This window comes from Babylonia areolata, chromosome 6 (assembly GCF_041734735.1).
Source record: "Babylonia areolata isolate BAREFJ2019XMU chromosome 6, ASM4173473v1, whole genome shotgun sequence".
Classification (NCBI taxonomy): Eukaryota; Metazoa; Mollusca; class Gastropoda; order Neogastropoda; family Buccinidae; genus Babylonia; species Babylonia areolata.
This window is the reverse complement of record NC_134881.1, coordinates 1,425,254-1,436,627: the sequence shown is the minus strand read 5'-3', so window position 1 is coordinate 1,436,627 and position 11,374 is coordinate 1,425,254. Positions and strand designations below refer to the sequence as shown.

Genomic DNA, 11,374 nt, shown 5'->3' with positions numbered 1-11,374 from the left:
AGGGAAAGGGATGGAAGGGGGTTATAGCTGAAGACAGGCGAAAGGGACGGGGCGGGGAGGCGGGGGGTGTGGGAGGGGGGTTGGGAGAGTAGTGGGGTAGTGAGGCTATTGGAAGTAAAACTTCTTTATTTTCCTTCACTAATTGCAAATTAGACCTTCTGAAATCACTATTAAAAAGGTATGGGTCGTGCATGACCCACACGAGCTTTCGAAGGGTGACCACGTTTTTTCCTCTTTAAAAAGCATGGGTCATACACGACCCACACAAGCGTCCGTGTGTAGTTAAAACAACACTTCTAATTACTCATTAACTAATTTTTTTTCTTATGCTTTTGCATACTCAAAGTTTGCTGATGCTTGTGTATACAGTATTTGTCAGTTTTACAACTGATGTTTTCTATGCTGTATAGTAATTTGACTGGCAGCATGGATGACGCTGTGTGTGTGTGTGTGTGTGTGTGTGTGTGTGTGTGTGTGTGATGCAGCTTCGTGGGATGAGCAAGGAGTTCCCAGGTCTGTTCATGTCTGGATGCGACATTCAGAAGATGAACTGGTGTCAGCAGCATCGCGGCCGTTGTCCGGGGGGACGTTTTCCTGGGGGGCTCATTTCCTCTGTCCCCGCCTGTCACAGGTCGCAATATAAACCCACCAACTCCCTTGTGATTTTTCTCTTTTTTTTTCTTTTTTTTCCAATTCCTTTCTTGTCCTTTTCTTGTTTTCGTTCTTTTTTCTTTTCTTCTTTTCTTTTTTCCTCATTGTCATCGTAGTTGTCATCTTCGCTGTCATTATCATCGTCATCGTTATCGTCCTCGTCATTAATGAAAATGACAACAACTAAATGAAAACCCTGCACACTGAGAGTAAAACACAAGCTTTTAATGTATTGAGTATAATTTCAAAATGTAATGTTTAATATGAGAAAGATCAGTTTAAAGCAAATTAAGTCCCCTAGCATTAATTACAGATTAATTTCCCTTTTTTACTATCTGCACCAAAGACATGAAAAATAAATATAACTTCCATGCTTAGCAAAAGAAGTTCCTGTTTGAACAAAAAATGATAATAATGACTGCTGTTGTTGTTGTGTCAGAATATCAGATCAAAGTGCCAAGTTTTGAGAATAAAGTAAATATGAATATAACAATAAATTCAGTTTGCATATAATTTGGCTTCTTTTTTAAATTTTTTTGTGCAAATCCCAGAGGTGCAATATTGCTTTAAACCAGATGACTGGAAAGAACTGAATTTTTCCTATTTTTATGCCAAATTTGGTGTCAACTGGCAAAATATTTGCAGAGAAAATGGCAATGTTAAAGTTTACTACGGACACACACAGCCGAACACCGGGTTAAAACATACTCACTTTGTTTATACAAGTGAGTCAATGATAATGCGCATCTATATTTTTATGTGATTTCCCTTCGACTCAAATCGTATTTAACATTACATGTGATATCCCCACACACACACAAAGTTTGAAATATCGTTTGAACAGACATGTTTTAACTAAGGTTAAATTTGTAGCGTCCAAATGTTCGGAAAATCATGTCATCGTCACTGTCATGTGCCAACAGAGCCGTGACGTCCTCAGAGTCGTCATCACATCGCGTGGCGGCCAACGTCACTTCCGACTCGTCAGCATCTGCGGCAGCGTCACTGTCTACGTCAGTGTCCAGCAACAGCGGCGGCTGCTCGCAGGGCGGGGACAGGGACCGGTGCTGCCAGACGTGAGTTGAGGCCCCTTGGACGCTGTGCCACCTCACGTTTGTTTGTTTAAGTCACTACAGGAGTGTTTCCATTCATCAGTTTCGGTTTCAATGAGGCGTTATTCATAGTATGCGGACCTGGTCCCTTATTTATTCGCTGTTATTTATTATTATTTTTAAATTTAAAAAAATGTAATTATATATATATTTTTTTACATTGTATTAAGCAGATGCCTGAGCTGTTTGTGTTTAAATGCGGGTTTCACACTTTTACCCATTACATTGTACAGCTCAAGTGAACTTGTTTTCCATGTAAACGTGGTGCTATATATACTCGGTCAGGAGAAATGGTCCACCTTTCACCCCCACCCCTAATAAATTTGTCATATGTATTTTTTGGTGCTTTAGAGTGTATAGATCACGAAAAATCATGTTAACATCAAAAATCTTGGGACACACTGTCCCTTCGGGCTTAATTTTGAAGGGTACCCATCTCAGGTGCCACAGCTGCTTTCCGTCGGTCCAAAACCTTCCATAAGTTTGGTGATCACCCGTGTCTTTGTTATTTGAGCTACAAGAATTTCCTTTATGTTTTTGTTGACAGTAATGCCTTCTGCACGATACGCCATAATCAGAACGACAATATATGCAATAAAGTGACCGCAGTGAAGCTACGTGTGTACCCACCGTCTGTCACACGTTGCGAACTGTGAATTTGCCTAAATGTTTGCAATAAACTGTCTCTCTCGAAAACTGTGCAACTTATTAGAAACAAAGTACACCACAGTTTCAAAGAACAGTCTCTTGTGATTCTTTTGAGCTGAACCACATCACCGTGGGCCTATTCTGCTGTCCTCTGCCGCCGGGTTATCTCCCCTACCCTCTATTTGGCTTCAACGCCAATTTAATTCTATACAAATTCATATTGGTCTGTTTATTGAAAAAAACGTTTATGTGCACTTTCCAAGTGTGAGCACATGGGTGTGTGTGTGTGTGTGTGTGTGTGTGTGTGTGTGTGTGTGTGTGTGTGTGCTGTCCTCTGTCACCGGCTTATCTTCCCTTCTCATCGTTCTGAGTCGCTTCCCTCGGCATAAGTAGAAAGTGACTCTTCTGATACGTAGGATATGACAGCTTCTTCTTCGTCGTCAGTCTGGAAAGTCCACAAGGAAGTCAACCATATCTGCGGGCAGGATGACGCCTTCTGCGGACCACATTGGTTCTCAGGTGCCATGAACGTCGATCCATCCATGTCCATTGCTTGCTGCTGGAACATCAGAAATGGGTTCGAAAGCCCTTTTCCAAATGGCAACTTGATAGTTGCTCAGTTTGATGTGCTCTTGAAGAGTTTGTTTTCACGGAGGCATGCTTGCCATGTCAACGTTGTGGTTTGCATTCAATGGCTCATCTCCACATCTCTCCTTGAGTAGCTAGTGTCGGAGGTCATTGACACTGGTGAAACGATGTCTGCCATACATGACACAGGTGAAGATCTCAAGATCGGCTTTGACTTCTTCAGCGATGGCCCATGTATCTCCAAGGTGGGCAATTGTTTCCACAAATCTTGGATTCTGCTGAAGAACTTTGATGGTTTTATTTTCCCAATGCCCTTGAACGCACTTGTGTCGCTGCCGGTATAAGCATGAACAGCCAGGAAGGCGGTGCAGTGCTGTTGCCTGTATGCTTTTGCGATGTCGGTGACGTTGATGAGCCGCTGTTTGTGCCCCATTCCTGTGTCGAGCAGAATCACCACGTCCTTCAGCTGCAGAGCGAAGTGCAGGAGAATGAAGAACATGTCCGAGTCGGGACTCTTGACGCGGACGAACCTGTAGCCATTCCGTTCAGCATACGCACAGTAGAGGGCAACTCTAGAATCTGTCTCTTCTTGTGTGGATTTGAGCGTTGCGATTGGCATCCTTGTTGTCTTCAGCTCATCTGCTGATTGCAGCAGGAAGGTTTCTCCCTCACATATCAACATGACTTTTCTGTCCCTTGAATTCTGGCGCATTCTCATCTTTGCTCCAAACGTCGAGTAATACTTGGGTGAGCTGCTTCTTATTTTCGTCGTTTGACAGAAACGTCTTCTAGTCTGCAGGACGCTTGGTGCTTTCTCCTTTCACGATGATCTTATCGCCAGTGCCTCTCCTTTTCCTTTCCATCGCTTTGATTGAGTACGTTTTGTACATGTCTGTACTGAACACCACGTCCGTTCCCTTTGGCAGCATGTCAGATATCTTCTGGTGGATCTCCATGAAATTGGAAGGAAGCTGTTGCAAGCAGTGAAACACTGCATTGCCATCAATCACAACCAGCATTGCCATCAATCACAACCAGCGTCGCATTATGGGGATGTAGAGCGGCATCTTCCATATCTTTGGTGAGGTAGTTGAACCCTTTTGCTTTGTCGGTCTTGGCAAGGAAATTGTCAGCAGTGGCAATACTGTAAGGTACAGAAGTAAGTGGGTATATCATCAACTGTTTCAGATCGAGTTGAACACCTGCTTCCTGTGCCTTCACAAGGAGTTGAAAGGCAATGTTTTGTTGTTTGTATTCCACAACCTTCCTCTTGGTAGTCTTCATGTGGACGGTTTTGTTCATCGATGCCATCGTTTTTCAGGTTTAGCCGCTTGACTGGTTCAAAGAAATGGTCATTTGCCATCAGTCTCTGCGTGATGAACGCCTCCTTCGCGGCTTTACCAGTTGTTTTTTCTGCCCTCAACACATCATGCTGAATGCCAGCTGGGACAGATGCTCCAGATGACAAGGCGATGAGTTTGACCGAGGCTTCCTCACAGAAAGGGTCGATGAAACTTTTGATTGCATCCGGATTCTTCATGAGGTTGCTTTCGCTCTTCAGTCTCTCAGAAGGACACAAGTCACGATGTCTACTGCCAACCTCATCACCTTGTGCCATGCCAACCATGTTGAGAGTTGCATGAAGATACTTTGACCTCTCATGGGTTGTCCTGACCCATCTGTGGTAGGCCTCCTGGTTGGACAGCAGTCCCGTGAGACCAGCGCCACCTCCGCCAGCTCCTCCTTGGCTTTTGGCGTGCTTCATGAACGTTTCTTCCATGGTCTTGTCCACTGCATAGCGATTACCAAGAATGAAGGACCTTGCCACGTTAAAAGCACCTCTCTGCAGCATCTCCTTGGCTCCAGGATGTGACAAGTCAATGTTTGCCAAGAAGACAGAAGAAGGTCAGGTAGCGTGTGTAGTTTTGTCCATCGAAACTGAAGAAGAGGTCTGGCATTTGGGACATCGTTTGTGCGTAGAGCAGGAAGTCGTTGATTTTGACAGCCTCAAGGAGCGCAAGGACAAGCCATACATGATCGATGTACGACAACCAAAATTGTGCAGTTGGTCCAAAGGCTCCTTCTCTGACTATCTCTGAACTGTTCGTACTCTACCATAAAACTGGCGATAGCTTCCAGAAGGATATCTCTGAAACCAGAACCGTCCAGCTTTTTCCCAAGCATCTTGAGGTACGCACAGGCAAGGTGGAATGTACCGATCAGAATGATATGCTTCTTGTACTGGTCAGGTTGGTTCCAGACGATCGGGTAGGCTTTCATACAAACCCCAAGATCAAACGTAGTGATAACGTACTCTTGTCCAACCTCTCTCGTGGCCTCCTCTGCAAGTCTCAAGCACTCCTGGACTGTCTTGTACTCGGTGACTGGGTGATGGATCACAGGGTAGTAGTCCAATGTCGTCTTCTTTGCCGGGTTAATGGTAATAATATCAGAACGTTTATTCGACATGGTTCAAAAGTCACAATAATACTTTCATGCTTCACCCTCGTGGTTCCGCACCGCTTGAAACACTTTCCCCGTGTACTCTTTCACTATAGTATAGAGTCTTCCGTTTCATAAAGAACACACACACACACACACACACACACACACACACACACACACACACACACACACACACACTTTCCCCGTGTACTCTTTCACTATAGTATAGAGTCTTCCGTTTCATAAAGAACACACACACACACACACACACACACACACACACACACACACACACACACACACACACACATGTGCTCACACTTGGAAAGTGCACATAAACGTTTTTTTCAATAAAAAGACCAATATGAATTTGTAAAGAATTAAATTGGCGTTGAAGCCAAATAGAGGGTATGGGAGATAACCCGGCGGCAGAGGACAGCAGAATAGGCCCATGGTAATGTGGCATAGCTCAAAAGAATCACAAGAGACTGTTCTTGGAAACTGTGGTGTACTTTGTTTCTAATAAGTTGCACAGTTTTCTAGAGAGACAGTTTATTGCAAACATTTAGGCAAATTCACAGGTCGCAACGTGTGACAGACGGTGGGTGCACACGTAGCTTCACTGCGGTCACTTTATTGCATATATTGTCGTTCTGATTATTGCATATGGTGCAGAAGGCATTACTGTCAACAAAAACATAAAGGAAATTCTTGTAGCTCAAATAACAATGACACAGGTGATCACCAAATTTATGGAAGGTTTTGGACCGATGAAAAGCAGCCGTGGCACCCGAGATGGGTACCCTTCAAAATTAAGCCAGAAGGGACAGTGTGTCCCAAGATTTTTTATGTTAACATGATTTTTCGTAATCTATACACTCTAAAGCACCAAAAAAATACATATGAAAAATTTATTAGGGGGGTGAAAGGTGGACCGTTTCTCCTGACAGACTAATACATTTCATCATGAAGAAGAAGATGAAGAAGATGATGATGATGATTAGTATCATTATTATCATCATCATCATAGTTTATCATAGGCCTTAGTAGTGGAGTGATGGCCTAGCGGTAACGCGTCCTGCCTATGAAGCGAGAGAATCTGAGGGCGCTGGTTCGAATCACGGCTCAGCCGCCGATATTTTCTCCCCCTCCACTAGACCTTGAGTGGTGGTCTGGACGCTAGTCATTCGGATGAGACGATAAACCGAGGTCCCGTGTGCAGCATGCACTTAGCGCACGTAAAAGAACCCACGGCAACAAAAGGGTTGTTCCTGGCAAAATTCTGTAGAAAAATCCACTTCGACAGGAAAAACAAATAAAACTGCACGCAGGAAAAAAATTTTTTTTAAATGGGTGGCGCTGTAGTGTAGCGACGCGCTCTCCCTGGGGAGAGCAGCCCGAATTTCACACAGAGAAATCTGTTGTGATAAAAAGGAATACAAATACAAATAGTAGTAGTAGTAGTTATTTATTTCATCATGATCATCATCGTCATTGACATCATTTCAGGTGTAACGAGGTGGTGAGCATACAGGGACGAGTGTTAGATCACAGGAACATCACCCGCAACGTGGTGTCCCTGGACGACTACAACCAGTTCATCCACGTCGGCTCCTGCCCCCAGTAAGTGACGCTTCGCTCATGGTGCTGCTGGTGCTGCTGGTCGCAGTAGTAGTAGGAGGAGCATCGGTAGTACTAGTAGCACCAGTAGTGCAGTAGCAGCACCAGTAGTGCAGTAGTAGCAGCACCAGTGCCAGTAATAGCAGTAGTAGCAGCAGTAGCAGTAGTAGCAGCAGCACCAGTAGCAGCAGCACCAGTAGCAGTAGTAGCAGCAGCACCAGTAGTGCAGTAGTAGTAGCAGCAACACCAGTAGTGCAGTAGTAGTAGTAGCAGCAGCAGTAGTGTAGTAGTAGTAGCAGCACCACCAGTAGTAATAGTGGTAGTAACAACAGCATCAGTAGAAGTAGTAGTAGCAGTGTCAGCAACAATACTAGCAGTAGCAGCACCAGTAGTGCAGTAGTAGTAGCACCAGTAGTGCAGTAGCAGCAGCACCAGTAGTGCAGCAGTAGCAGCACTACCAGTAGTGCAGTAGTAGTAGCACCAGTAGTGCAGTAGTAGTAGCACCAGTAGTGCAGTAGTAGCAGCACCAGTAGTGCAGTAGTAGTAGCACCACCAGTTGTGCAGTAGTAGTAGCACCAGTAGTGCAGTAGTAGCAGCACCAGTAGTGCAGTAGTAGTAGCACCACCAGTTGTGCAGTAGTAGCAGCACCAGTAGTGCAGTAGTAGTAGCACCAGTAGTGCAGTAGCAACAGCACCAGTAGTGCAGCAGCAGCAGCAGCAGTAGTGCAGTAGTAGCAGCACCAGTAGTGCAGTAGCAGCAGCACCAGTAGTAGTAGCAGCAGCACCAGTAGTAGTAGCAGCAGCACCAGTAGTGCAGTAGCAGCAGCACCAGTAGTAGTAGCAGCAGCACCAGTAGTGCAGTAGCACCAGCAGTGCAGTAGCAGCAGCACCAGAAGTAGTAGCACCACCAGCAGTGCAGTAGCAGCAGCAGCACCAGTAGGAGGAGAGGAGGAGGAGCACCCTGCCGGTAGCAGCAGGTATTTTGTCGTCGTCATCATCATTACAATCATCTTAGCAGCAGCAGAGGTGTTAGTGATGGTGATGGTCGTGAGTGGTACTTATGACAGCAGCAGTGGCAACGGCAGTTGAAGTAGAAGTAGTAGTAGTAGCACTGAGCAGCAGCAGCAACACCACCAGTAGTAGTAGTAGTAGCAGTAGCAGCAGTAATTTCCCAGAGGTAAAAAAACATATTTTTTACTCACTATGTTATAACCCGGTATTTAGTTGTGCGTGTTTGTGTGTGTGTATGCGTGTGTTAAATTTTAACATTGACACTTTCTCGGGAAATACTTTGTCTGCCTATACCAAATTTGGCTTAGAACATAGTAGGAAAAAATCTTCACAGTCATACCAATAGTAGGTTGTACGTCTCCCGAATTTAGCCGTATGTACGGATCATTAACGGGTTTGTTTGTTGGTTTGTTTCGTTGGGGTACGTTCCGGATTCCGAAAACACTATATTTCCTCATCACAGTTGCTGGAATCTACACTATGTCTGGTAAGAAGACGCCATGACCTCGTTCTTCTTGTTCGTAATTAAAAGAAAAGAAATTCAAAATTGTTTTAAAAAAGATACTGAATTAACTACAATGAGCAGAAGAGAGAAACTGAATGGACGATCGTAGTTTCTCAGTGCGTGAAACTACTGAAAACGGCCACACATTGCAGTGTGTTTTGAGGCGATTGGAACGTCTCCTTTTCCTCGGACTTGAAAGAAATTCTTAGATGCCCGAGATATGTCAAAATAGCATGATGTAAACGGCATTATCACCTTGATTACCGTTGTCGATTTATTACGCTAAAAGAGCATGCTCAAATAATAATTTGTGAACGTCATTGGTAGAGCCGTGTTAGCGCTGTGTATAAAACCACTTACTCTCAACCTAAACATGTATGGTTCGAATATCTGCTTTTAACTCACTCAGTACGGCCAGCCCTCTCTTCTCCTCGACACAGACCCCTCGGATGTCCAGTGGGTGTCTCAATGACTTAACCTATAGCTTCTGTCGTCAGAATTGTGGTATTCTTTGTCAACATTCACCTCTTCAGTATAAGAGCCTTCCGCTGGCAATAATTTGATGATGGTAATTGGGGTGAAACGCTGTTAACGTCGTCTCTTTCGCCGTTCGTATGGAGAGAGTTAAGCCCCCTTTTTTATGTGAATCTTTATAAAAATTATAGTAACAAATGCTGAACACGTTTTAACAAAATAATTTTAAAAGTTTTTATAATAAAAAAAAAGATCATTTCTGTACGTGTGTATCGCAAGGGAGTCTTGAAGGCCTTGCCTCACTTGTTCTTCTTCCGCGTCATGATCATGAATGACGTCATTATTCTCCTCAGTCTTCTACCTCCTCCCCCTCATCTCAACGACACCAGCAACAGTAACAGTGGTGGTAGTGGTAGCAGTAGCAGTAACAGTGGTGGTAGTGGTAGCAGCAGTAACAGTGGTGGTAGTGGTAGCAGTAGCAGTAACAGTGGTGGTAGTGGTAGCAGCAGCAGCAGTAACAGTGGTGGTAGTGGTAGCAGTAGCAGTAACAGTGGTGGTAGTGGTAGCAGTAGCAGCAGCAGCAGTAACAGTGGTGGTAGTGGTAGCAGCAGCAGCAGTAACAGTGGTGGTAGTGGTAGCAGTAGCAGTAACAGTGGTGGTAGTGGTAGCAGCAGCAGTAACAGTGGTGGTAGTGGTAGCAGCAGCAGTAACAGTGGTGGTAGTGGTAGCAGCAGCAGTAACAGTGGTGGTAGTGGCAGCAGCAGTAACAGTGGTGGTAGTGGTAGCAGCAGCAGCAGTAACAGTGGTGGTAGTGGTAGCAGCAGCAGCAGTAACAGTGGTGGTAGTGGTAGCAGTAGCAGTAACAGTGGTGGTAGTGGTAGCAGCAGCAGTAACAGTGGTGGTAGTGGCAGCAGCAGCAGTAACAGTGGTGGTAGTGGCAGCAGCAGTAACAGTGGTGGTAGTGGCAGCAGCAGTAACAGTGGTGGTAGTGGTAGCAGCAGCAGTAGCAGTGGAAGCAGCAACAGAAGTCAGCAGTAACAGCAGCAGTCACATAATCATTCTGGCATCACACACGCAGTGCCACCTGCTCGAACTATATTTAAACACAACTCTAGCTGTGAACAGAATATAATGGAACACTTTCATGAAACCTTAACATTTGGTAAAACACAATGGAATACAAAATATGGTATATATACATACACAATTCGTTGTGCATACTAACACGAAATTCTGTAATCACCCGATCACAATTTTGTCTATACTGATTAATGTTAAAGAGGGAAGCCTTCATGGATAAATTTCACCATTGGCTGTAATTCTTGCGCGTATGTGTGTTTGTGTCTGTGCGCTTGTGTCTGTCCTTGTTTGTGTGTGTGTGTGTGTGTGTGTGTGTGTGTGTGTGTGCGTGCGCGCGTGTGTGTCTGTCCCTCTGTCTCTGTCTGCACGTATGTATCTCTGTGTGCTTGTTTGTGTGCGTGCGTGCGTGTGTGTTTGCCTGTGCCTGGCAGGGAGGCCTCTGGAAGCTGTGCTGGTGACGGGGAGTGTTTCCAGGAGACGAAGCTGGTCAGCCTGCTGTGTGTGGAGTTCACTCCTGCCGCGCACTTCGCCTTCAGACAATTCCTCGTCAACAGCTACTGCTCCTGCCGCTCTGCCAGTGCCTGACCACCTCTGTGGCTTGTTGGCATGGCGTTGTAAGTGTAGTGTAGTGTAGTGTAGTGTACAGCAGTGCAGTGTATTGGGAACTGGGAAATGTTTGAAGTGCTACAGGCCATGGCCCCCTAATCAAATACCTATATCTCTCATTGAGGCAAAACAATATCTCCCACACCTTCGAATGATTCACACCTCAAACCAGCAATCAATCCACGAAACGATGAAAACATTGTTGGCCTTTCCACATACACTGTAGATGCCCTGGAATTAAGACAGGAAGAAGTTATCTCGAATAACGAGCTGACCATTTTAAGGCAAAAATATCTCCCACAGCTTGGAATGATTCAGTGTCCACAGCTTGGAGTGATTCAGTGTCCACAGCTTGGAATGATTCAATGTCCACAGCTTGGAGTGATTCAGTGTCCACAGCTTGGAATGATTCAACGTCCACAGTTCGGAGTGATTCAGTGTCCACAGCTTGGAATGATTCAACGTCCACAGCTTGGAGTGATTCAACGTCCACAGCTTGGAGTGATTCAGTGTCCACAGTTCGGAGTGATTCAGTGTCCACAGCTTGGAATGATTCAACGTCCACAGCTTGGAGTGATTCAGTGACCACAGCTTGGAGTGATTCACTGTCCACAGCTTGGAGTGATTCGATGTCC

General features: G+C 45.1%; 1 protein-coding gene across 1 annotated transcript; it reads left to right on the top strand.

Moving 5' to 3' along the window:
* The first annotated feature begins 494 nt into the window (after positions 1–494).
* On the top strand, positions 495–10,718 carry LOC143283196 (uncharacterized). The gene is made up of 4 exons (XM_076589372.1): positions 495–631; positions 1,575–1,727; positions 6,954–7,067; positions 10,565–10,718. The coding sequence occupies exons 1-4, from the start codon at positions 495–497 to the stop codon at positions 10,716–10,718; spliced, it is 558 nt and encodes a 185-aa protein (XP_076445487.1).
* Positions 10,719–11,374: the final 656 nt, after the last annotated feature.